This window comes from Rhinopithecus roxellana, chromosome 14, assembly GCF_007565055.1.
Source record: "Rhinopithecus roxellana isolate Shanxi Qingling chromosome 14, ASM756505v1, whole genome shotgun sequence".
Lineage (NCBI taxonomy): Eukaryota > Metazoa > Chordata > Mammalia > Primates > Cercopithecidae > Rhinopithecus > Rhinopithecus roxellana.
The window spans coordinates 104,414,927-104,442,798 of NC_044562.1; the positions used below are offsets into that span (position 1 = coordinate 104,414,927).

At 39.7% G+C, this 27,872-nt stretch overlaps 1 protein-coding gene across 10 annotated transcripts in view; it reads left to right on the top strand.

Annotated features, from left to right (window-relative positions):
* Nucleotides 1–27,872, top strand: part of RBMS1 (RNA binding motif single stranded interacting protein 1) — a 213,652-nt gene that overhangs the window by 99,740 nt on the left and 86,040 nt on the right. For 5 of the 10 annotated variants that reach the window (XM_010379099.2, XM_010379102.2, XM_010379104.2 and 2 more), the window contains exon 2: nt 19,760–19,935. In XM_010379099.2, the coding sequence (XP_010377401.1) occupies nt 19,760–19,935 (176 nt within the window). Of the gene's footprint in view, nt 1–11,442; nt 11,466–17,276; nt 17,404–19,759; nt 19,936–27,872 lie in introns of those variants that run through there. The other 5 variants (XM_030916221.1, XM_030916222.1, XM_030916223.1 and 2 more) reach the window with 4 other exon arrangements.

The window sequence follows — 27,872 nt, forward strand, 5'->3', positions numbered from 1 at the left end:
GGAGTGGTGATGTACACAAAATAACAGTTATTTCCAGAAAGGTAGCGGCACACTGGAAGATAAGCCCAAGTTAACAAAAGGAAGTGTAACAGGAATAAATAATCATAAAATCTTGTATTTCTATGAAAATACTGAGGGAATTCTGGTATGACTAGGTATATCAAAAGACCTGGATGGTTGATGTCTTAGTTCAGGCCGCTCTAACAAAGTAGACTAGGTGGCTTATCAACAACAGAAATCTATTTGTCACAGTTCTGGAGGCTGGAAGTCTGAGATCAGGGTGCCAACATGATCGAGTTCTGGTGAGGGCTGTCTTCTGCGTGGTAGGCTGCTGACTGCTGTATTTTCCTGTGGCAGAGAGAGCCAGAGGGTTCTCTGGGGTCTGTTTATATAAGGGCACTAATCCTATTCATGAAGACTCCATCTTTATGACCTAAATCACTTTCCAAAGCCCACACTTTTTTTTTTCTTTTTTCTTTTTTCTTTTTTTTTTTTAAGATGAAGTCTCACTCTGTCTCCCGGGCTGGAGTGCAGTAGCGCAATCTCAGCTCTTGGCACTGCAACCTCCACCTCCTGGGTTCAAGCAATTCTCCTGCCTCTACCTCCTGAATAGCTGAGATTACAGGCATGCGCAACTATGCCTGGCTAAGTTTTGTATTTTTAGTAGAGATGGGGTTTCACCATGTTGATCAGGCTGGTCTCAAACTCTTGACCTTGTGATCTGCCCGCCTCAGCCTCCCAAAGTGTTAGGATTACAGGCATGAGCCACTGTGCCTGGTCAAGGCCCCACCTTCTATATTATCACATTAGGGGTTAGGATTTCAACAAATGAACTTTAGGAAGACATAAACATTCAATTCAAAGTATTTGGTTTGACTATAAATCAGTATTAGCCAACAAATTAATTTAGCTGCTTAGGCCCTTAGCATAGTTTTACCTATATTAATAAAATTATGATATTTTGATTAAGAAATGAAATCATACTATGTAGACAAATAAGTTCTAGTTCAGAATTTCTCTAAGTTTGGATTTTTGAAATCAGAACACATTTTTTTGTGTGTGTAGAAACCCATTGTACCATGTTTGATAGCCAGGTTACCACAGAAACCCAGCCTTCCAATGGACGTTTAGAACCAATATTGCCAGCATCTGTTCTGAGTCTCTTGTGAGTGCAGGTTTGTCATGTGGTGCATAGATAGAGGAAGAGAGTATCTTCCTTGCATCTAATAATCTTACTGAAAAGTGCAGATGGGATGATCTTTTGCATTCTCTTCTCTCTGTGAAGCTTGAGAATAATAAAAGGGAGGCGCCCTGAATGGAACACGTGCACATCTCTACATTCCCTTCCTGATGCTCTTCTCAGTTGTCCTAAGTGAGGAGCGTTTCATCACGTCACATCCTGGAAGTTTTGAGATTCTAAAGTGGGGCCCTAACCCAAATGCCTCTCTCGTTAAGAGTTTCAGATGGTAAAACAATCTCAAGTGACAAAATCCTGCAACGATGACAGTCTGGAACAGGCCAGCCTTTCCAGGGACCTTTCCTGGGGAAGTGGCTCTCCCAGCTTCACCTGCCTGTCACTTTTGAACCTGAGGGTTTTTGTTGTTGTTGTTTTAGTTAGTTTTCTCTCTCTCTTTTTTTTTTTTTTTTATTGCGGCTGTGCAAAGGAGCCTCCAGGCCTCCGAGTAAGACAAGGGGGATTGAGAAGCTCTTTATATGTATAGGCTGATTTTAAGATTAGAACTGGTGGTGTGTGCCCTAGGCAGAGCCCTCCTGGATATCAGGAAATAAAATTTAGAGATGGACATTGTGTTGGTCTGTTGGTGGTTCTGTAAAGAAATATCTGAGACTGGGCAGTTTACAAAGAAATAGATCTAATTGGCACATGGTTCTGCAGGCTGTATAGGAGACATGGCACCAGCATCTTCTTGGCTTCAGGTCAGGCCTCAGAGAGCTTACAGTCATGGCAGAAGACACAGTGGGAGCAGATGTGTCACATGGCAAGAGAGGGAGCAAGAGAGAGAGAGGTAAAGGCTACACACTTTTAAACAACCGGATCTCAGAGCGAGAACTCACTCATCACCAGGGGATGGTGTTAAGCCACTCATAAGGGATCTGTCCCATGATTCAAGCCCCCCACCACGTCCCACTTCCAACAGTGGGGATCACATTTCAGTGTGAGATTTGGAGGGACATATATCTAAACCATATCAGACATTGAGAAAGATGGACTCAAGTGTAGGTAGCAGTAATTGAGCACTTCTTACAGCCTGACAGTTTATTGATCAGCTTGTGTAATCTTTACAACAACACTGCGAGCTAGTATGGAATAGATGGTGTCCTCCTCCTCACTTTACAGATGAAGAGATGAGACTTGGAAGCTTTAAATGATTTGCCCAAGGTCACCTAGTTAGTGAGTGGCTATGGTGGCATCTGAACTCTGATTTCAGAATCCATCCTTTCATTCCTAATTGCTGTACTGCCTCCTTAGAAGTTGCCCCGGGCCAAATAAATTGTTTGGTTATTGTTTGTTTGGAGGTTTAGAGGAATATTATTGGGGGATATCACTAAAGATTTAAAGTTGTTTAAAAGAAGGGGAGACTACACTTGTTTTATGTTGTAGCAGTTAGAAATGTTTTAGAAATAAATTGGGACATCTGCTGTTTTCTAATGACATTTTAAATTTCTTAAATTTACCCCCACCCCAAATCTCTGTGTTATGGGTAAAATTCTGTGCCATAGAGAAAATTCTATTTTTTCATTTAAAAAATGACATTTAAAGTTTTTTTATTTTTTATTTATTTATTTTTTGAGACAGTCTTGCTTTGTCATGGCGTGACTTCAGCTCACTGCAAGCTCCGCCTCCCAGGTTCACACCATTCTCCTGCCTCTGCCTCCCAAGTAGCTGGGACTACAGGCGCCCGCCACCGGCGCCCAGCTAATTTTTTTGTATTTTCAGTAGGGACGGGGTTTCACCGTGTTAGCCAGGATGGTCTTGATCTCCTGACCTCGTGATCTGCCCGCCTTGGCCTCCCAAAGTGCTGGGATTACAGGCGTGAGCTACCGTCCCCGGCCTAAAGTTTTTATTTATTTACTCCATACCCAATTTCTATGCCATAAAGAAAATTCCTACTTTGGATATGAGACTGAACAAGATGACCTATCAGTTGTTTTCTGAATCTAAATATGGTTAAAGAACTCATTGGTATTACAACCTAGTGGCTGCTTCTGTGAAATAATTCTCTGTATGTGTTCTGATTACATAGCTCACTATACCGCCATAGAATGACTATAATTAACAATAATATATAGTTTCAAATAGCTGGAAGGAGGTTATTGAATGTTCCTAACACAAATAAATGATAAAGATTTGAGATGATAGATATGCTAATTACCCTGTTCTGATTACTACACATTGTATGTATTGAAACATCACTAAGTACCCCATCATTTTGTACAATTATTATTTGTCAATTTAAAAAAAATAAAATAGTCCTTTAGAGAAAGCCTCTGTAGTGGGTCAGTTTCCCCCCTCAAATTCATGTCTAACCAGAACCCTGGAATGTAACCTTATTTGGAAATAGGGTGGTTGTAATTAATTAATTACCGTTAGAATTAATTAAGGGTCTTGAGATGACCAATGACCAATGATTGGTGTCCTTTCAAGAAGAGGATAGGACACAGAGAGAAGGCCACCTGAAGATGGAGGTCGAGATTGGAATTCTGCTGCCACAAAGCAGGGAACAGCAGGAGTTGCTGCTGGAAGAGGCAAGGAAGGCTTCTTCTTTACAGCTTTCAGGGGGAATGTTGACCTGCTAACACCCTAATTGCAGATTTCTGTTTTCCTGAACTGGGAGAGAATGCATTTCTGTTATTTTAATCAACCCAGTTCATGATAATTTGTTACAGGATCCCTTGGAAACTAACAGCCACTTTCCACTCTCTCCATTGATATTTCATGTTAAATTTTGGAATAGGTTCATGTCCATGTACAGTGTTGTGGTTACTGTATAAATTGTACATTTTACATTTCCTGACAGGAGCCAATCACATTTAAATTGTATTCAGATAGCTCTATTTGTGAACTGAATGTTTTAAAGAAATGAAATGCATTTTAAGGAGTAGCTTTTTAAAAAAAAATTAAGTAAACCTATTAGTGTTGTGGGGTGGGAGTGTTGTGATTCTTCTGAAAGAATTTTATCAGACCACCCAGATGATTCTATTAACAAGTTAGTCCTCTAATGAACTCTCTCACACTTCTCTAAGGTTAAAAATCAATTAGAAGGATTGGAGTGAAGGTGTCATTTTTCAGTTGAAAGTCTAATAAAGCAAATCTTGGAAAGAATGAATAACAACTGCCTGACCAGATGTGGCCATTACCAAAGGCAGGAGGATCCCAAAGTGATTACATCTTCTTGAAGGTTTATAGTAATTCTGATTAATCTGTTTTGAAAAGACAGATACCCATATACCCCATGTATGCAAAGGTAATAAGATTAAGATTATTAGGACTCAAATTTTTTCTGAATTACAATTCTTACGATCAATCATAATTTGTCTAGTGTTCCTGGTGTTTTGAAATCTAAACTAGGAATTTTAAAAGTCCACCTGTCATAGAGTTGGGAAATTGTTCTGGAGATGCTTTAGTCTGGAGAGATAATAAATTTCAAGTGAAAGATTCTGTTTCAGTGAGGAAAATGATAAATGATTAACGCATTTCTCCCCAGATGTCAAACTACTTTCTAAGATACTTAGGTTCCACCACCATCTAGCTCTTGCTAACTTCACCCACCTCCTTATACCCTGGAGGTGTTCAACATACAACATTTTAATCACTAAAGCAGCATCACGGTTTCTAACGTAATGTTAATCTACGTTCCTTCACCAAACACATAAAGCTCTTAGCCCAGGTTCTAAGACATAGGGTGGGATTACTAGGCAGGGCCTGGTCCCTTGTCCTCCAGGGGTTGACAGGCTGGTGAGAGAGATTTGTTCTTTAATTCAAATGTAGAAACACCATGTTAGAAAGTACTGACCTTTTGTTGAGTTGAAATATCATATATATTGAGATCTAAAGGAAAGCAGGTTTCCTGAATGTTTTCTAGCAATAATCCTTCACAGTAATGCTGTGCTGTTGGTATTAGAGGAAGGAAGGAAGGATGTGTCACTCAGTTGTACTGTTTTGCAACCAGTTTCTTGAGCCAAACCTTTTGGTTATGTTTTATTGGAAGATGTTTAGTAACCAAGACATAGATATACCATTCGTAGCAAAGGTTGGTTTTTCTAAAAGCCTCAGAGTAGTTGTCTATCAAACAAAGCCCCCAGTATGGTGAAACTCAGTGGCATATGCCTCCTTCACTCCCATTTTCTCTTCCACTCAGCTCCTGAAGAGGTTGTGGGCTGATCCTTTCACAACCTGACTGCTACCTCCTCAGTGACCTTGGGGAAATCCCTTAACTTTTCTGTTCTCTTATCTGTAAACTGAATGAAAGAATGCATTTAGCCTGATGGCAGAAACAGAGTAAATGCTCAATAATGTTAGCAATTAGTATTATGCGTAACACTTACTTCTCTGGGGAAAAAGTATTTTCCAGAAATTGTCATGCTTTGGGTTATTCCTCTTTAGTTTTTGCTTATTAAACTATTTTTAAGGACTGCCTAGGTTATTTTAATAGTAACAAAAAGATGAAATATAGATTCAACTAAAATGTGTAAAAAGAGAGCTGTTCCTGTCTGCCCTATCCTCTGGGAAGGGGTCCACCATAGTGTCTCCATGTTTGGGCTCTAGTCTGTTTTTCCCTTTCCTGTTCTGGAAAGCCCACTGGCAGCTTTGGCTTAGGTGGGGGTGAGCAGAGAGCTGCTCCCCGTCACTGGTCATTGAGTGTGAGGCTCCTGAAGCCAGTTTCCACTTAGGCATCATTTTCTTCCACCTATTAAGGGAAAAACATTGTTCCCAGTGTTTTATCTATTTCTAGGATAACTGCTATCCAGGATTTGCATATGAGCTATTATTGTAAGGGAAGATTGAATTTTGCAGTTAGGGAGAACAGAGATGAAGTTAGTTAGAGTCTATAAGGCAGACCAAGTTTCTACATGTATTCCTGGGGAAAATAGAGTGAGATAACCTCTCCAGGATTTTATGGATAAGTTCTCACTGCAATTTTACAATTTATATATTAATTTAAAAAAAATCCAGGCAGGATTAAACTGTCCTTCAGATTTTTATCTTCATTTAATTTGCTTCGTGATGGAAGTTCTTCTAAAGGTAGGATGATGTTTTAATTTGAGCAATTTTTATGTAACTGGAGCAAGTACTGGGTTGCGGGGAAGAGCAGAGTGACTGCCACCGTTCCCTGCCACGAGGGTGTGGGTGGACTTCCGCAGCTTCCTGGCCGCAGTGGAGAAAAGGAAGCTTGTCTATTCCTTCCTAAATTGTTTTCCATACTAGAAGTTATCATGCTTGGTTCTGATCTTTACCAAAAACAAAACAACAACAACAACAATAAAAAACCACCATTTCTCTTAATGCATTCTTTTTGCTCCTCTATGAGATTTAAACTGTTAGATCCAAAGACTTGAATTTTAGGAATATGTGAAGTTGTCCTTTTAAATAAATAGAAATTTTAAAACCATTTGTGTATCCTCTTCCTGCATTTTTTCTTTTTTAGCAAAATGATTTGATATCGTATGGGGTGTTCTGAAGTTCCCATGCTACTGCCTTTTTCTGTTTACTTACTTTGAGGTCCTGGTGTAGCTGCAGGCCACACCTAGAATGCTGTTCCTGTCTGCCCTATCCTCTGGGAAGGGGTCCACCATAGTGTTTCTCCATGTTTGGGCTCTAGTCTGTTTTTCCCTTTCCTGTTCTGGAAAGCCCACTGGCAGCTTTGGCTTAGGTGGGGGTGAGCAGAGAGCTGCTCCCCGTCACTGGTCATTGAGTGTGAGGCTCCTGAAGCCAGTTTCCACTTAGGCATCATTTTCTTCATAAATGTGTTTCTCTGTGGTGAGTGAGGAGAGATGGTGTCATTTTCTTATTTTGTACATTTAGAAGGGCTGAGATTTACAAAATTCATTTTGGGTACTCGTCACTAATTAGTTTAATCTGGGATAAAAATGGACACTGAAAGATTGCATGTTTGATCATGCACAGCAAAGAGAAAAGATTTATAATGAAACTAAATATCATGAAAGAAGAGAAGGATCAGAAAACTCAAGTGTAGGAACTGAGTCCTGTGTTGCCCACTGATCTCCACACCCAGCCCCCAAATACACAGAGATCCTGGGTCTCTGTTCTAGAGGGCAGAACTTTATGTTGTTCAAGGTTCTTTGGAAAAAAAATTCCCTTTGACATTTGCAATAACTAGCAATGTGCACATTTTGGTAAAAGAGATGAAATGATGCTTTATGATTAACTTTAGCAACAGAAAAATAAAAAGGTGTAGAGAAAGACTAATATCTTCACTTTTTTTCTTGTTGAGCAATAACTTCCTACTCCAAATAGAATATTGTGAAATAATTTTAAAACGAAAAGAAAAAATGTTGCATCTGGTTTCTGTAAATATTGAAAGTGTTTCCCAGATCCTGCTTACCACAGAATGACGTTCTACTTCAATTTATCTGCTTCAGAAGAGATGAGGAGAGGAATGAGGCTTGCCAGCATTTGGTTTGGTTAGCTCCCAGGGCACCTACGTATTCCAAGGTTGATACCATTGCCACTAAAATGATTAGACAATAGTGCATGGGCTGACTCCATAAAAGACAGGAAAGTCTCAGGGCTGCTGTTAGCAGTACTCAGTCCAAATATACAGTATCATTAAATAGAAATTTCACCTGAAAGAAACCTTGTCCCTGTAAAAATGGGAAAATGCTTAGGTCAAATTAGAAACAGCCCTTCAGAGTATAATGGTGGGCTGCTGGAAGCAAGGTTCACATTAACTTTTTTTTTTTTTTTTAAGACAGGGTCTTCCTCTATTCCCCCCCAGGCTGGGGTGCAATGGTGCAATCTCTGATCACTGCAACCTCTGCCAGCTGGGCTCAAGTGATCCTCCAGCCTCAGCCACCAGAGTGGCTGGGACTACAGGCATACACCACCATGCCCAGCTAATTTTTGTGTTTTTGTAGAGAAAGGGTTTCGCCATGTTGCCCACACTGGTCTCAAACTCCTGATCTCAAGCAGTCTACCCATCTCTGCCTCCCAAAGTGCTGAGATTACAGGCATGAGCCACCACATCCGGCCCACATTAACTGTTTGAGTTCTGTAGGAAAACCAGTTTGTTTTAGAGAATTTATTTGAGTATATGCTTTGTGAAGCTTTAGGAAAAAAAGCAAACACTGGGGAGTTCACAGAAGAAAACAATCTTACAAATCTCTCCATTTCATTTTAAAGAAACAGAGTTTGAAGTAACTTGTTTTAAGTGTATGAATTTGTGACATATATAGGGAGACTTGACCATGGGTAGACAATTCTAGTGATTCTTTAAGGGTTCCTAATTCAAGCCGGTTAAATTGGTAGTTGACTCTGAGTGTACTCTTATGACAGAAAAGCATCAAAGTGCTTTTTTTTTCTTTTTTCTTTTTTTTTTTTTTTTGAGATAGAGTCTTACTTTGGTGCCCAGACTGAAGAGCAGAACAGTGGCATGATCTCGGCTGACTGCATCCTTGACCTCCTGGCTCAAGTGATTGTCCCCAACTACTGGGGAAGTCAGCTTCCCCATTAGTTGGACACAGGTGTGAACCACCACGCCCAGCTAATTTTTTTTTCTTTTTTTGTATAAATGGGATTTTGCTATGCTGCCCAGGCTGATCTCAAATTCCTGGGCTCAAGTGATCCACCTACCTTGGCCTCCCAAAGTGTTGGGATTACAGGCGTGAGCCACTGCGTCCAGTCTCCAAACTGCTTTAATTAACCTGTTTGATTTTTCTATCTTCTTGTAGATGGTACAAATAATGATCATTTATGCTACTCAAAAATTCTTAATATAAATAAATACAAAAATATAAATGAGTGGCATTCACAAGCATTTTTGGGGGAGATTTAAATTATCAATTTCATTGGTGTGTTTCCTTTTTTTTTTTTTTTAAAGCAAGCAACTAGATGTCTAGCATAGACCTGGACATCTAAGTAAGTGATCTAGAAGTTGACAGTGGATAAAATCATCTGAGGTATAGAAAAGGCTGCACAAAATAATTTTTCTCTGCTGTCTTAACAGGTCCAGCATATCAGTTTTACTCAGTTTTTAAAAACTCATTAAGAAAATTTGGCCTGTACCATCATCTTTGCTGCAATCCTGGTAACAAACGAGGACTGGTGCTTTATGACAGCCGTGTGGGGACTGGAAGCCCCGTTCTCCCTCTGATTAGCTGTATGGCCTTGGATATGTAGTTTGACTTCTCCTGGCCTCAGGTTTCTTGAAAAGTGAGGGTTTGCATTATATCAGTGTTTCTCAGCATTTTCAAAGCCAAGCTCCGTTTGCTAAAAATTCAAGTATACCCCCACCTATACTTCCCATCCTGCCATCTCCCAAGATTTCCTTATACTTGCAGTGGATAATTATTGGCTCTTATGATCCCTCATACCCCTCCCAGCTCTACTATTTTGTTACTCTGAGCAGATAATGGGTTTGAAATCAGTGGAACAAAGGTTTTTATCTCATTTTGTGAATAGATGCAGCTTGCTTCTCCTTAAAGCTGGAAGGGGGCCCTTCCCAAATTCATCCACACAGACCAGGAGTCCTGCCTTGTGCAAGGGCAAAATCTGGAAGCTTCTGTTAGAAATGCAGAAACTTGACCGCACCCCAAATGGCTGAGTTGAAATCTGCATTTTAACAGCGCAGGCACTTCATGTGCACATCAGTTTGAGAAACGCTGCCGACCACTGTTTTTTAACCTGTAGGTGGCAATATTAGTGGGAAGTGTCAGTTCAGTGGGTTACAACCAGCATTTATTTCTTTTACCGAAATATACTAGAAAAGATAACATTAGGGTACATTGCATTTGGTAAAGGAAAATGTTGTTTCACAAAACTTACGTTTCAGTTTTATATGTCTGTGCCTATTTATGTATACAGGATGGAGAGGTCAGGCAAAAAGTTAATTTCTGAGGTGGATGTTGGACGAAAATGTTAAAAAACCCAGCAAGCCCCAGTCTCAGGCAGTATAGCTTAGAGACAGCCATCCGTTCCCCTCTGTCTTTATTCACACACACAAGCATGACTGTTTACACACACACACATGACACAGAAATACGCAGATTGACCAGGCTCATGCCTGTAATCTCAGCCCTTTGAGAGGCTGAGGCAGAAGGATCTCTTGAAGCTGGATTCAAGAGCAGCCTGGGCAACACGGGCGATAGAGTGAGATCCAGTCTCTACAAAGAAAGTTTTTGTTTTTGTTTTTGTTTTGATTAGCCAGATGCGATGGCATGCTCCTATTGTCCTAGCTATGTGGGAGGCTGTGGCAGGAGGATCACTTGAGCCCAGGAGTTCGAGGGTGTGGTCAGCCATGATTGCACTACTGCATTCCAGCCCCTGAGGCACAGCGAGACTCTCTCTTAAAAAAATTTTAAAAATTAAAAAATAAAAAAAAGAAATACATAGACTGATATATAATTGAAGAACTGTTCTAGTATCACTCACTTTCTCTAATTATTCATATCAGATGTAAGCTACTAGATTTTACCATGAGAAAGAAACAAAAGTAGACATTAATTGTTGAATTATATTCCAAAAATTTTCTCAGTGATGTTTATATACAAAATTACAACACTGTCAGATAAGATTTTATGTTTCTAAGTTATTACTATGGGGAGATTGCAAATACTTGTTCAGTTTCCTGTAAGTACAGATAATGTTTTTTTCTCTGGGGGCTAAATTGTGAAACCCATAGTACTGCAAGGTCATTCACATGTCCCTCTGGATCTAAGAATAAATAAATAAGTTGGTTTTGTGGGAGTATTTTTTTGTAAGCTTACTCATATAAGTTTTCTAACTTAATATTTAATCACTTTATAATACTTTCAGTAAGTTTGTTTAATGTGGAGAAAGTATGTTTTAGAATGGGTATTTTTCCACCCTGAGGACTTTACAATCTCAGCGATAATTCATTACTTACAAGAAATAGTAAGATACAGACTGTACTGTAGATAGACTTTAAAAAACAGCTGAGAGGAAGTTGTCAGCCCTGGAATCCTAACTCTACTGGGGTGAGGCAGGAAATGCATTGCAGAGGTATTCTGAACTGTCATGATAAAAGTAATGTTTCACTTCCCCTAGGAAGTTTTCTTTCTTTGTTATTTTTATTTTTTTTCCATTTATTTTGAGTAAAAAGTAAAGGAAGAGTTTGCTCTTGTCCCCTTCTCAAGGCTCTGTGTTGAGGAAGAAAACTGGCATGGATCTGGAAATTGAAGAAGGAGGAAAACACTGCACACCTGCTTTCAGAATTCAGAAGAAGAATGAATTTTGCACCTGAAGTTGGGTGGGATTTTGTGTTTACTGCGTTCTAATTGTTGTTTGTTTGGGCTGTAATTTATTTATTGTTTTGAATTTTCTTTTAAAGTGGTTTTGGAGCTGTTACAGAGTCCTTTTATATAGAAGAGATTGAATAGAATGTGAAATGTAACTCTTTATACGAATAAGATGGCAGGCTACTAAGTAACATGCAGTCTCAATAGATCTTAAGTTATTATGTTTATTTCAGCTGTAATATTGTTTCTACCTTAAGGATACTCTGGTTTCGGGAGCTCTTAAGATTGTTTTTTGTTTTACATTTGTTTCTTTAGGCTTCAGTTGTTGTTTTAGGATAGCTTACATATTTAGAATATTTTCTTAGAATCACTTATGACTAAGTCAGGAATCCATGCTGGCCTAAGGGGTGTAGGAAAATGGTGCTGCAGTGTGATGTCTGTTGGTCTTAAGTTGCACAATGTCACAGAACTTGGCCTTGGAGTCTGCCAGTTTAAGAAACTCTTGCTCCATTTCTCTGACTATTTGGCAGACAGATGAGAGTACTAAAGGACCTGACTGGGTTCTGTCTTGACATGTCTTAGCTGGAGATGGCACTGTCCAGCACTATCCAGAATTTTAGAGAATTTTGAAGCTGCAGGGAAGCTTAGAAATCATCCAGTCTAACATGCTTATTTCACATGTGAAGACCTGAGCCTTCCAGCGATAATACTCATTCCTGCTCCTGGCCAACGCAGAACATGAATCTGGATATTCTAACTTTTCCGGTCAGTTTTTTTTTTTCCCCCTGAGATGGAGTTTCACTCTTGTTGCCCATGCTGCAGTACAATGGTGCAATCTCAGCTCACTGCAACCTCTGCCTCCCGGGTTTAGATGATTTTCCTGCCTTAGCCTCCCCCACCACCACACCTGGCTAATTTTTGCATTTTTAGTAGAGACATGGTTTCACCATATTGGTCAGGCTGGTCTCGAACTCCTGACCTCAGGTGATCCACCTGCCCTGGCCTCCCAAAGTGCTGGGATTACAGGCGTGAGCCACCACGCCCAGCCAATTTTTTTTTTTTGTTTAATTATTACTATAAACATTATTTTCATGGAAAGAAGGGAAGAGATTTTCTAGTTTTGCATTCTCCAGAAGCCATCCTCTTCGTTTACTGTGTTTAAATTCTTTTCTACGTGTGAGACTCTGGTAACCTGTGACATCATGTCCACATTCCACCTTGCTTTTCAGGTTCTTCCTACTACCTTTGTAGTACCACCACACTCCCACCTCAACATCAACTTGGGGGAACTTCCTCTGAAGCAACCAGGTTGGGTAATTCTCTGGCTTGTGTGAAGAATGATCTTTCCAGTCTATGTCTTTGTTGGTCACTCCTCTCCTTACTCTACCCACCTTTCTTTCAGATATGCCATTCCTTTTATTGTTTTTTGTTTGTTTTGTTTTTTTGTTTTTTTTTTTTTCCTTTTTTTGAGACAAGGTCTCTCTCTGTTACCCAGGCTGGAGTGCAGTGGCACGATCACAGTTCCCTGCAGCCTTGACCTGGGCTCAAGTGATCCTCTTGTCTCAGCCTTTTCAGTAGCTGGGACTACAGGTGTGCACCACCAAATTTTTTTTGTAGAGTCGGGGTCCTGCTATGTTATTCAGATTGGACTCAACCCCTTGGGCTCAAGTGATCCTCCCATCTTGGCCTCCCAAAGTGCTGGGATTACAGACATGAGCCACCACCCCTTTTATTCTTAATGACATGTCATTAATATTCAGCTCACTCAGCCATCCACCCCCTCTGTGAAGCCTTCCTCAACCTTTTTGTCCCCTGCATTTTCATCCTCCCTCCTCCCTGATCTTCCCTTAGTTGGACTCTATTTTTAGAAACCATACTGTACTACACCATTGTAAGCAATGCAATTAAGGGTAGCTAAGGCTAGGAACCCACTGTTAAAAGCTTTTCCTTTCTGATGAATGCATTCTCTGGTAAGGAAATTTTGAAACCTTGCCTTAGGCCCCTTACTTTCTCTTTTGTTTTCTGGTGATTAATTTAAAATGTCTTCAGTCTGGTATCTTCGTATTCACACACCTGTACCCCTTATAAATGCTGTTAGAAAAACTAGAAGGAACAAATTGCACAAGAACTCTTGTGTTTCCTGGCCTAGAGTTCTCAGTGGGCAACTTGGCGAGTCACTGGAGTTCTTAGAAGAACTTTTGGAGGAAATAGAACAATTGGGCTGATTAGCATGCAGGAGCACAGAACTAGCCCTTAAAAGACAGAATGATAAGGAGTCTAGTGTCTTGATGGGATCTGGAAGGAAATCTCAGTCAGTCATGTTGTATTCAACAACGCAAGTCTTAACTTTAATTCTTTTATCTGAAGCATAAGAAAATGATGCTTTATTCATGAACTTAGGTGAAGAGATTTCTATGTGGAGATTGCAGTTTTACATGCAAGGAGCAACTTTGATGGGTATCTTGGAGAATTAATTATGAAGCCTATTGGAAATTTTTATTTTTATGTTTTATTGGAATAGTGAAGGTAACATGGGACCCTCTCCTTTGACAGGCTTAATCCAACCAAAAAAAAAAAAAAAATTAATACCCGATTGTTCAGTTTCACAGTCTTGAGAAGCTGCAAAGTTTTTTTCCAAACAAGGAACAGTGAAGATATGAGAACCAGTTTCATTAACTAATTAGCTGTGTGATTTTAAGCTTTGATATCCTTGTTATCAAATGGGATTGATTATTTCCCTAAGTCACTGGCTGTGTAAAGGGGCGTTACTGTTCTTCATTAATTTAGTTGTTATGTGTTTTTTAACATCCTGGTCTCAGGCATTCCTTCCCTGACATATCCACAGGAACAACTGATTCCTGGCCAGTTTCTCACCTCTCTCCAGTTCACTTCCCATGTTTAGTTTTGTTTTTCCAGTTCCCTGTGCCAGAACTTCTCTTTCCAGCCACCATTCCCAGCCCTCTCTCAGTCACTCATATGGCCAAAAACAAGCAAAGAAAATATTCTGACTGTGGTGATACCTGGCCCATGTCGGTGTCCCCCTCATTCCTGTTTGATAATTTATTTAAACTGTTAAATTCCTTTTACATCTTGAAAGCATACGGAAAGGAACCGGTGTATGGAAATGAGTGTAGCAGACAGTGTCTTCACGTAGTACTCAGTTCATTTCAGGCGTGATCTTATACTGTTTCCCTGTGAAAATGATAATGTTCAGTAAACTTCTGTCTGCTTTCAGGAGCAACTGTGGTGATTATTTTGCTTCTAGATGAAGGAAATAGTTGCTGTATTGAAGCAACGTGCTGTTTGGGATGGTGGTGGTGGTCGTGGTGGTGGTGGTAGTGGGTGTCGGGGCAACAGGGGTGGGAATGATAACCTTCTTGAACTATAAGGATGAAAACTTTAAAAAACACTTGAAGAAAATTGAAGGGCAGGTCCTAGCTTTCCTTTCCCTTCAGAATGTACTAGAATTCTTAGAGAAGTGGCTAAATAAGGTGGGGGTGGGAAGAGGAGGACAGCTTCAGCTATAAGATTGGTCAGAGCACTGTTCTTTAGCCTATTAGTAATAGGAAGGAAATGAGACAATAGAATTTTAAATGACAAGTTTTTGTTTCAAAATTATCTTTGCTGCATAGAAATCTACAACAATGTACATGATTACTAATGTATTTTAGTTCACATGTCATTAATTTTGTAAATGACCTTTAGATTTGTATTTATAGAGGACAGACTACTTCTCTCTTCTCTATAGGGGGTGGTGTGATAGAGCAGGAGATAGTATTACCCTGTGTTTAGTTGCCCTGTGCCTATTGTTGATCCTTTTAGTATAGGAGGCCCAGTGGGACTTCTGGCTGGACTGAGGCATCAGTGTTGTCCGTGCAGGAAGTGCTCCCTGATTGCTATCCATAGAGGAAGTCCTCCTTGAGTGCTGCCCACACAGGACATGCTCTCTGAGTGCTGTCCATACAGGAAGTTGTCTCCGAGTGCTGATGAACGCTCTTACTGATGGTGCCAAACCACTCCTGCAGGAAAGGCTGAGGGTCTGCTAATATAACCATCCCGTTTATTCATGAGTGACTTTGCTTTCTATCCATTTTGGCATGCGAATTAAGCCCATATAAATATTATCAAGAAAATGGAATTAGCTTGTTTTCTTTGCCCTTGGAGATACAAGAATGTAGTTTGTTTACCTGACCTGATAACAGGAAAAATTAGGCTAGAGAAGGCTGAGAGACTACTAGGCTCTTTTGGGATGGGTGGGCACTTAGCATGCTTATCCAGCCACCAGGCCCCCTAATTAGATTGAATGTGTGTAAATAGTTGCAAGCTTCATCCATAGAGGGTCTTTTCAGGTTCCAAGGTATCTTCCAGGTTTTGAGAGGCAAAATGTAAAAGGACTACCAGTGATGAAAATGGAACTGGGTAAAATACTGTCCCTTTTTATCCCTTTGTAAGCTTTTTAAAAATTTGTTTAAGTTTATCATTTGTGCTGCCAAGACACATAATCTGACGGCAAAGTGTAATTGCTTTAAATTTATCAGAGTTCTGAAGCTGTAGTGAAAGACTTGTCAGTATTTGCATTTTAATCTATGAATGAAGGTTTAATTTTTCACTGTTTTAAGTCATGTCATCCTGAAATGTTGAGTCTAATGTTTAGCACTAATATGCTGAAGCTTTCAAAAGTTGTTTGTAGAATTTATTCTTTAATGAAAAGATTTTTATAAAGTAGAATTTTTAAAACCGATTTTTTAAGAGCTAATCTTTGTTTTTTTAACACTATGAGACTGTGTGTTCATTAAGTCAACTTAAAGGCACCTTTTACTTTCTTAAAAAACATCTGCCAATGGTATTAAATATCACATTTCAAAGAAGTTTGAATTTGGTAATTAGCAAAAATTATGGGCACAGAAAATGGAAGAATACAAATAGAGCATTCAGGATATAGAAAGTGTTTTGGGGTCCCACATAGAGTACTGTTTGAAGGCTCTGCTCTGGCTTTGTTTTCTAGCAGATCTGCGTTCAAATTCTAGCTCTGCCACCTTCTACATGTGTGCCCTTGGCACATTCCTAACCTTTCTTGAGACTCGGTTTCCTAATCTGCACAATGGGAGGACAATAACCTACCTGCCAGTCTGATTGAATTGAGTACGGTAATGTATGTAAAGTACTCAGCAGAGTCTGTATCTGTAGTAGAGATGGGGTTTCACCGTGTTGGCCAGGCTGGTCTCAAACTCCTGGCCCCGTGATCCACCTGCCTTGGCCTCCCAAAGTGCTGAGTTTACAGGCGTGAGCCACTGTGCCCAGCCCAGTTTCAGTGACTTCTAAAAACGTAGTCTTTGGTTTAAAATTTTCTGCACTAGAAAATTAAAAATTGACAACCTAGAATAATTCAATGCTTCTCTCTTTCAGTTTTCTTTCTCTGTCTTCAGTTAGCCCCAAGAAAGAATTGATTTGGAAATAAAATTTGAATTTGAACTTTGTTCTGTATAGGATTCACCAGAGGCTAGTAGTCCTCATTGGGTACATTTAGGAACCCTCTTCTTCTGCCTGGGATCAGATGCTGGGAGATTTCATTCCCTCACAGGGCAAACTTAACTGGGGAAGCAGGGAGGCACAGGCTGTATCTGCTTCCCACAGTGGGAAAATAACTACTGCAGTAAATAGGGATGCCCATCAAATTATATTAAAACAGCTATGTAAATTCAGACATGTAAATCATAGTTGTATTTCTGCCAAAAAATGAATATATAAATAAAAAAACCTACTTTCATGTCTAAATAATCTCCAAATAAGTCATACATCGAAATGTTTCTTTAATTGTACAGGTGCATGCCCGCCAGTCCCTTTCCACTTCTGGCAAAATCAAAGGTTCGAGTGAATGCAGCCTTGGAATGCAGTCTTTAAAATGCCCGATGGTTCATTTACTTCGTGTTGATGTAATCCCACTAAGAGGTAGGGGCGGGGCCTGATCCACAGCTTCTTGCTGCCTTCTCCAAGTCTCATCCCAGATGTATTTCATCGCTCAATGACTGCATTAAACATACTGGGTCCTACTGTGGAAACAGTGTTGCTTGTGTCAGGGATGGTTTCTGAGACACTAATCAAGGGAGGTTTAAGGGAAAATTCAGTCCTGCCTAGTTTTAATAGCTACAAGTTATCTGTGTCAATCAAAGGCTTGGGACAGGAGGCAGGTGTGTGGGCTACTTTCCAGCACCTCTGTTCTCACTGATGTGAAAAATAGAGTAGGGCTGGATGGCAGGTACCAACTCAGTGGCTTCAGAGAAGGAGCACAGGCTTTGTGGGGCATGGCCAGTTCTCTGAGGTGCCACCTGTGGCAGAGCAAGTGTCAGAGTTTGGTCTTAGTTTTATATCTAGAAAGTAGTTAGCTCCTAGAGAAAAACCAGAGGTTTGGGAAAAGGATATGAGTTCAGCTGCTCATTAAGGGCATGAATCAAATAGATTTGGTAGGACGTGATCTCAGGCTGCATTTATTTTGGGATTAAGCAGTACTGATGTTCCCAGTTCAAGTTCGGCCTTCAGTGAATAGCATTTCTGCGTTAACTATTATTGACCCTTTGCTGCTCTCTTTCTAAAAGAGCATCTCTTTAAATAAAGTGGTGTTTGGACTCAGATGATATCTTAGCAAGAACCTGGGCAGTGGAAGGAAGAATCTGAAAGATACAGGATCAGAAGAAATGGTTAACATATCTAAATTAATGGGGCCAGACACGATGATTCATGCCTGTAATCCCAGCACTTTGGGAAACCAAGGCGAGCGGATCACCTGAGGTCTGGAGTTCAAGACCAGCCAGGTCAACATGGTGAAACCCCGTCTCTACTAAAAATACAAAAATTAGCCAGGCATGGTGCTGTGTGTCTGTAATCCCAGCTACTTGGGAAGCTGAGGCAAGAGAATCGCTGGAACCCAGGAGGCAGTTCTGGTGAGCCGAGATCGCGCCATTGCGCTCCAGCCTGGGTGACAGAGTGAGACTCCATCTCAAAAAAATAAAAATAAAAATAAATTAATGAGATCCCCATGTGTTGGGATATTTATTGAATTAGGATGACCATGGCAGAAGCTGGGTACAAAACTAGGAATCTATAGTGGGCAACGGAGGTTGCTGATGAGGTAAATGAGGGTATGCTTATTGCAAGGGATCTGCTTCTCCAACCTTCCACTGTGGGATTTGATTTGTCTTCTATAGACATGCCTGACTTTTCTTGATTGTGCTGGTAAAAACCAAGCCATGGGATTTGAACCTTTTGACTATCTAATGACTATTTAATTTTGGATATTCAAACTGTTCATGAGTGATGTCTTTGAGTTAGTACAGTATATTTATTATTTAGAAAATGTGAGGTGAGAAAACATCCCTGTCCTGGTGTGAAATTGCCGCGCATTTGCTGTGAGGACACTTGGGGTTGTGTGCCCTTTTGTCTTAAGCTGAGCCATTTAACTTCCTCAAAGTCATGTGTGTGGCACTGGGTCAGAGAACTGTTGGTTTTTTCTTTCGGTGCACAGAGAATTATCTGGTGTGAGTACAATTTCAGACATTCTTCTTAGGTGGCTGCCGACTGTAAAACCACACTGAGTCCTTTGGTAGCAGGCTTTACAAGAATTGTGGTGGGTGCTGCAAGCTGGGAAGGTTTCCAGCTTGGACACTGTTCTCACAGGGGTTAAATTTCACAAGGTTAACCAGAGCAAAAGGCAGCCTGCCTGGGAATCTTACCCAGATGTCTCAATGAAGTTGTGTGCCTGTCTTAGAACTAGGTGAGATTGTCCTTATTGGAAGATCTGGATTAAACTCTTTCTTATACTTGAGGAGTAATTTTTTTTTTTGAAGAGTCATCCTAATAAAATTATAAGCAACTTTCAATCAAACGTTCTTCAGAATTTGAAAACCTTTTCAAAGTCTAGTGATTTCTAAATTACTGTATATTAAGATGGTATCATCTAACTTCATGCACATTAATTTTGAGTCTCAGTAGATGTGTTCCCGAAAAATGCGTGAATAAATTAATCTTACATAAATTTAGTCACATTTAAGGTGCTCATAGAGAACTTTTACTGAGTAAACCCTGTTATCAATTTTATGTTGAAGAAGAGGCCTTTTTTAAAGTAGCGTGAACAGACCTTTTTAAAAGGGTAAATTAAAATTTATACCTCAAAGTAGCTTAAGGTAATCTATATTTAAATCTTGGTAACTTCATTTTATTTGGGAAATCATACAGCCTCTGAATGACAGCCTCTGAATGGTGTCAGTCTCCTAATGCTAGCATACTAAGGCTCCTGATCTTTGTTTTCCAGCAGTCTCTGGTCCCAGCCCACCCCATGGCCCCTCCCAGTCCCAGCACCACCAGCAGTAATAACAACAGTAGCAGCAGTAGCAACTCAGGATGGGATCAGCTCAGCAAAACAAACCTCTATATCCGAGGACTGCCTCCCAACACCACCGACCAGGACCTGGTGAAGCTCTGTCAACCGTAAGTAGTAGTTGTTCCTATTATTTTAGCTGCTAAGTATTTTCTTGATCATATTATAGGGTGATCTATACTGCATTGTAAGAGAAATTTATAAGAAATACCTGTGGACTCTCAAGTTTTAACTTCTTAAATACTTTTTCAGTCAATATTAACATCGTCAGACTGGCTACATATCAAAATGAACTGGAGCGTTTTCTCAATAGAATTTAACTTTATGGGTGTATGAGAAGTAAAATGTGAATTAAAAAAAATTTTTTTTGGCTAGATATTTTTCAGGAGTTCTCATTTTTTGTGGATGCACCTCTGAGGGCTGGTCTAGCCTAGGAGAGGAACTTTAGTTATCATTGTTTGTCAGAAAGGTTGTTAACCATCTAACATCATACTGAATGTAAGCTCTTAATTCCAGCCACCGGGACCATATTAGTCTGCCTCCATTAGCATCCATAGTTTTGTAGTCTGGATTGTTCACCCTCATCACTTTGGAATAAGAACTCAATTCTACCCTTTCAGAGTGTTATGAAGAAATGTGTGCATGTGCATAAAGTTCCAAAGTAAATTTGCATTATATGCTAATGCTGTCAATGAATAGAATATAATGTGCTTCTTTGCTGCAATTATATTAACTTACTAAGTAAGAAAGCACTAATTTTAAAACAAGGAGTCAGAAGCACTGTATAGTGCAAAGATCATTGTGTAAGGACTGAAAGCATCAAATTGCATTGAGCTATAAAAGCCTACACATATAACAGTACTTTTTATTTATCCCAAGGCAATAATGGTCCCTTAAAAAGAGAATTTTGCATAATTGCAGTAGGAGACTTTTGCTAGAGAATGTTTCCTATTACCTGAATTTCAAAACATCTGATTGATAACATCTCATTTCTCTTTTCCTGGTTAAAATCCAGATTCATTACTTCTTACTTTTTTTAAGAAAAAAAAATTTCAAAGCTAACTTGGTCAGTTATTTCCAAACTGGAACTAAAAGTAACATCTGGCCTTCCATGGGTGGGGGAAGGGGTGATCGTTGTTTTGCTGTGTTTTGTTTTGAAAGGGGAGGGGTGGGACAGTAGGTGGTGGCTCTTCAGGATCTGGAGAGCTTTCTAGAAGGCCATCCTTCCCAGCACTCTCCCTGTGCTTTTCTCATGTCCCCCTTTTTGATCAGCCCTTGTGGACTTTGACTCCAGTCCTTGGCTTTTGGGGCAGTGAAATAATGCCCTGCATTAGAGACTGCTGTGAAAGCAAGCCCAGCTCTTGGGGTTTGTCATTGCTGGCTAGAGGCAGAGGGAACCCTGCCAGGCACGCCCTGCCCTATTGCAGCTGTTCAAGACCACAAATAGGCCTTTTGCTATCTCCTCTGCTGCTGGCCTTTTAGTGGTGTTGTCTTATGTTTTTGCAGCATAATTACAGGTAGATAGAGCGCCATAAAGTCTAAGGAACGAAAAATACGACTGTAAGAAACAGAAGAATGAAGCTAACTCTCAAATTCATGAGGTGTAAGAGAAGAGGAGAGGAATTCAAAAAACAAATTGTTCTTCAGCTATTGTTGAATTATGTAGGGTGAGTTTTGATGTTAAGGAGACAGTTAACCCTAAAATACTGGAGTAATGCCATGTTTTATGTACAGTAAATATGTACTTGAAAAATTGAGTCAGTAATTTTTTTTTAACCGAATCATATTCCAAATGTGGCAGAAGAACATTTTATCATTTTCCTAGAATATTCATTTATTTTTTGTTGTTCTTTTTGACATGTATGGATTTTCTTAACGTGTAAACATTACCCTCCTTCCTTTTATCAATAGCAGCAATAATGCTTTGCAACCCTCACTGTCTCCCATCACTTGCAAAGGAAGGCTCTTGTACAGTCCCAGGTTTCATACTGAAGTCTGATAATAGTCTTCTTGATATGTATCATACAGAGGCAAAACATAACAATAATAGAGGACTCTCTCATAATTTGCAGGAAACTTCATTCCATTTAATACAGAAAATCTAGTAAATACCAAATTTGACTTGCTGAGAGTTTCGTGTCTTGGAATGTAGAGAAAGCACAAAAGAGCATTCCTGTTCTGGACTTAATTGTTTCCAATAAAGAAGAGCTAGTTGGTGACATAGAAGTGACAAGAACCTTATGAGAAAGTGACTCATCCTAGAGCTTAAAAAAACCACTGGACATAATTAGAGATTTTTAGAAAAGTAGGTATCAGAAACGTCTCAGAAAAAAAGATATAAATCTATACCTCTAAAAAAGAAAAGAAATACTTAGAACTAAAAACTTAGCACTGTAATTACAAATTGACCTGATGAGGCTGAATTAGGAGGGGAAATGATGGAAACAAATGATTTGGCTCTCCAGGGGGCTTGGATATTTTAGAGGATTTTTTAACAGAAAGATGGGGACAAGCAGGAATGTTTATCACGGTGGCCCAATTCCATACAAATGGTGCATGAAGTCCAAAGGCATGTATGACATGAAGATTTTAAAAACTAGAGAGGAAAACAAAAAATATTTTTAAAAAACTGTGTTTGAAGTAGAACATAGAGATGCTGTAATGTTAGAGGTGGTTACAGTGGAAAAGCAGATGTTGTGATACTGAGATGACAGGGAAAGGCAGCCCCACCCAGACTCGAAACAGGGAGTCATGACCCTGCAAAGTGTAGATTACTATGGCTAAGAAGAGAAAGCATGTTGGGTAGGGGCTCAGACAGGAAGCCAACCAGCCTAAGTTCCTGATACAGGGTGGTGACGGTGGTGTCAGGTAATCTGGATTGAAAAGAGATAAATTTCCTAGAAGCTTTTAATAAAAGATGTCAGCCAGCTTTAGTTAACTTCTAAATTGTGAAACACATACGAAAAATCTTGGAACCTTGACTGCTTTATGCTGCAGCAAGTTTGCTTCCTATTTCTAAGAGGTTATCTATTCACAAACAAGATATCAGTACAGTTAACCAACAAGTTCAGGAAATGGAACAATCCAGGTGGCTGAAAGGATTCATCTACTGTCCCTTGGCTTAATCCTCTTCCTTCTCTGAAATCAAGCCAAGCAAACACTGTGCTTGACCGTGCTTATCTGTGTGGTGTATTTGCCATCTAAATATTTGCCAATGCAATATTTCTCTCATTGAGACTTCTTAGGCAGACTTTTTAGATAGATGAATTTAGATAGATGAATGTTGTGTCCATTTTCTTGACATCTTAGCCATTTTTATTTTGCCTTCAGACTTTCACCTGAAACTGCACTAGCGTCTTAAATATTCCTAGCTTCTTTTCACTCTCATCCCTCTCCTCCTCAACTCTCTGCTCTTCAGGTTTGTTTTCTTGGCTGCCTCTTCCATAGTCCCATCCTCTGATAGGGGTATTCTCCACTCTTTTTACTTTCCTGTACATTGTCCATTTGAATATTTTATTTTTACCTCATATTCAGCCTCAAATTCAAAATATCCTCTCTCAACACTGTCTCTTTTCCAAATTTACTTTTTTAAACATGAAGCTTTAGGAAGGCTTTAGGAGTCAGCAGCTCCTTCTCTTGGTCCCTTAGTCACTAAGTTTTGTGGATTCTTCTTTGGCCCTTCTTCCTTCTTCTCCCTACCAGAAGAACCAGGTGACTCCTCCCTCCCTACAGTGTGACAGGAGAACAATTTGCTCCTCTGCTACCTCCCCTCTGGTGCCTCCCCTCGCCTTTTCTATTCAGCAAGGCCAAGTCCAAACTCTCTCTGCCTCCATTATGCTTGGACCACACCAGTAACTCTCCTCTTTATTTCTTAATTTTTACGTATTGCCAGCTCATAATCAACATCTTATTTCCATATAGTTCTCTTCTCCAAGTGCCTGTTACATTACTTAGCCACATGTCTGTGACAGTATATGATGCTAACAGTGTATCATCTTATACAGATTTGTCACCCTGACTACAAAGGCATTGTAGTCAGGATTGCTAGGTTTGGTATCCCAGAGTTACCTAAAAGTGTTAGGCAAATACTGAATTCCCAGTCAACAGACTGTAAAATAGGTCAAATAATGCTATTATCAAAAATTGTGATAAGCATTAAATCAAATAATGTAAGTAAAAGAGCTGGTCCAGAGCCTAGAACACATATTGTCTCTGAACAAATATTAGTATCCCTTGTTTCTTCCATCCTTGAAATTCTAACTGCTAGAATAAACTTAATTTATATTGAATTCTACATTTAAAACAAAGGAGGAAGAAACTCCACCAGATTTTGATTTTGAAAGCTAAGAAAGCCAGGGAAGTAGCTTATGCTAACATAACCTCCAGCCTCCTCTTCCTTGAGGCTTTTTTTTTGCGGGGGGAGGGAGGGGTACAGGCATACCTTGTTTTACTGTGCTTTACAGATATTGCTTTAAAAAAATAGACAAATTGAAGGTTTGTAACAACCCTGCATTGGGCAGGTCTATTGGCATTTTTCCAATAGCATATGCTCACTTTATGTCTCTGCATCACATTTTGGTAATTTTCACAATATTTCAAACTTTTTCATCATTATTATGTCTGTTGTGGTGATCTGTGATTAGTGATCTTTAATGTTAATTGTTTTGGGGCACCACAAACTGTTCCCATATACGACTTAATCAATAAATGTTATGTGTGTTCTGACTGCTCCACTGACGGGTCATTCCCCTTCTGTCTCCCTCTCCTCCGTTTTCTCTGAGATATATCATTGAAATTAGGCCAAATAATAGCCCTGCAGTGGCCTCTAAGTGTTCAAGTGAAAGGAAGAATCTCCCATCTCTCACTTTAAATTAAAAGCTTTTAAAATCAAAATTAAGCTTGATGAGAAAGCCATGCTGAAAGCCAAGGTAGACTGAAAGCTAGGTCTCTTGCACCACACAGCCCGCAAAGGAAAAGTTGAAGGAAATTCAAAGTGCCACTCCAGTGAACAAATTAATAAGAAAGCAAAACATCCTTATTGCTGATGTGGAGAATATTTGAGTGATCTGAATAAAAGATCAAACCAGCTACAACATTCCCTTAAGCCAAAACATTATCCAGAGCAAGACCCTAATTCTTCAACCCTGTGAAGGCTGAGAGAAGTGAGCCTTCTCTCTTCAATGCTGTGAAACAGCATTGCATGCTATAGAGAAATCTTTCATGAAAGGAAGAGTCCATTGATGCAGCAATCTTCACTGTTGTCTTATTTTAAGAAATTGCCACAGCCACCCCAGCCTTCAGCCGCCACCACCCTGATCAGTCAGCAGCCATTAGCATCAAGGCAAAATCCTCAGCCAACGAAAAGATTACAACTTAGGCTGAAAGCTCAGATGATTAATACTTTTTTATAATAAAATATTTTTTAAGAGATTGGCGTGCAGTGGCTATTCTCAAGCATGACTGTAGTGCAGTGCAGCCTTGAACTCCTGGGCTCAAGTGATTCTGCCTCAGCCTTCTGAGTAGCTGGAGTTGCAGGTGTGCACCACTGTGCCTGGCTAATACAGCATTTTTTAAATTACGGTATGCACACCAGGGCTTTTTTATACATAATGTTATTACATAATAAACTACAATACAGTGTAAATATAACTTTTACTTATGCTTGGGAAACAAAAAAAAATTTGTTTGACTTGTTTTATTGCAATACTCGCTTTATGGCAGTGGTCTGGAACCAAACCTGCAATGTCTCTGAGATATGCTTGTGTTTGCAGAAGAATTGTTTCAGCCACGTGCTACCCACACCTGATTATTGCTCATCATAATAATTACTGTGGCATGTGAAATATTCATTGTGTCCAGCCTTTTTTAAAGGTTTACAAATAGCATAAGTGTGCAAGATTTGGTAATGGCTCTCCCTGATTTTTAGTGGAGTAAATGAGAGTCTCTGTTGGCCCAGGCTGGGTAGCTTAAAGGTTGCTGTGGTATTGACATCATATGAAGAGTTCTACATAACTCAGTGCAACAGTAACTTATTTTAATGGAAAAACCAGTGACTTGATATTAAAACAAAATGAGGTATCTCTACTCTTTCCGTCTTCTACAGACAGCCCTTCCCTCATTCCTAAACCAATTCTTGATTCAGTAAATTTCTAATTTGTTTCCAAGTGCAGTGAAACATATGATTTTAATAGAAACATGAAATTAAATCTAGCTTATGATATGATAACCTGTTACTATTTAAAAGGAAATATTTTGAAATGTAATCTGTTTCCCCTTTTGTAATATTCAATACATACTTATTTTCTATCCCTTTGTTTTCTCTGTAAGTTTTCCTTGTGCTTTTGAACATAGCACAGATCTTAAAAGGTGAAACAGTAAGGCAAGACAGGTCAGTAGAGAGACAGGATAGTATTATCATCAATGTGATGTACTGGGAGAAGCCAGAAGGCTAACCTTGATGTGAAGGAATTGGGGTAGCTTTCAGGGAGGAGATGACATCTCAGTCTTAAAGGACAAGGAAAATTTCATGAAGGGTGAAAGCAATAGTATCCTCCAGGCATCAAGAAGTGCCCAGCAGATGTGAGAACCCTTGAATGTTTAAAAAGGCACAGAGAGGGCTTCTTGGTGCAGAGCTGGCACTCGGCAGTTGTTAGTTACCCAGGGTTCCCGTGGCGGGGTGTCAGTGGGTTTAAAGGAATACGAGGCTGGAGGTATAGGTTGGGGGCATACCGTTAGCATCTTGACTGAGACTGTTAACGCCAACATTTTAGTTTGGAGTTTATTCTTTAGTTACAGAGAAAAAGTTAGCTGTTGGAGTGGAAGAGTAGCATAATGAATTTCTCTCCTTTCTTTCTGTCTCTCTCAGATGCTAATTTTGACACAAGCAGGAAGGGTGGATTGGAGAAGGCGAGGACTTTCATAGGTGAGAGGGAAGCCTCTAGTTGCATTAACTGGGAGAGAGCACACATGAAAGGCACCGACTTTTAGTGGTTCTCTCTTAGTCCCGAAACTCCAGCGTCTCCCTGTGTTCCCCACATTTGACCATGCTTTTGTTTGCGTTACCGCAAATAGGGCCCAGTGAACCACTTGCTTTTCTGAAACCACTAGCTAATTTGTTGAATGCTGATTTAAATTAATTTTTTGAGATGGAGTCTCACTCTGTTGCCTGGGCTGGAGTGCAGTGGTGCGATCAGCTCACTGCAACCTCTGCCCCCCAGGTTCAAGCAATTCTCCTGCCTCAGCCTCCCGAGTAGCTGGGATTTAAAAGAATATTTTAAATTATTCTTACTGTCATAAGAAATTAGGGCAACTAACAGGAAAAGGACAACTTGAAGTGGTTATATTCATTATTTGTACATCTCCATTGATCTCTGTAACACTAAGATTTCTTAAGCAATCCGTCTGCTAAAAGATGTTTTCTCTCCACCCTGAAATTAAACGATCATCTCTTTTATTACAAAATGATTAGGCTACCTTTAGGGTAAAATTTGGAAGTGAAAACATTCTAGTAAATTGAATAGTTTTTTGATGCTTGATCAGCTTTTACCCTATTACAAAGTTACCTTCAACATTTACTCTGAAGGGAGCAATGGGCCCAACAGACCCAGTGTTTTGAAATCCCTATGTAAATAGGAAATCTTTTGGAATGTATAGAAATTACATGATATAGAAGAGCCTTTATTTTCAATACAAAAGAATGATCCTATAATGAGGTAGGAAAATCATTCCACCCAAGAGGGACTCAGTTCTTTAAAATTGAAGAGAGAATTTTGAGTCAGGGGACCCAAGGTCAAATGACTCAGTCCAAAATACCTGAACATACCCTTAGTTATTACATTTATTTTAGAAAGACACACACACACATGCTTCACATGTATTCTACACAGGAGTATTCAGATAGCTATGCAGATGTGACAGACATAGACCAAACGTTTCACTGCCTGCATTCACATCATTCTAAAGCAACACCTCTGAGTCTTAGAAACCCGAAGCTCTTCATGTAGGGTTAAATTAGAGGCTAATATAAGGGAATAGCTTCTCTTTAAAA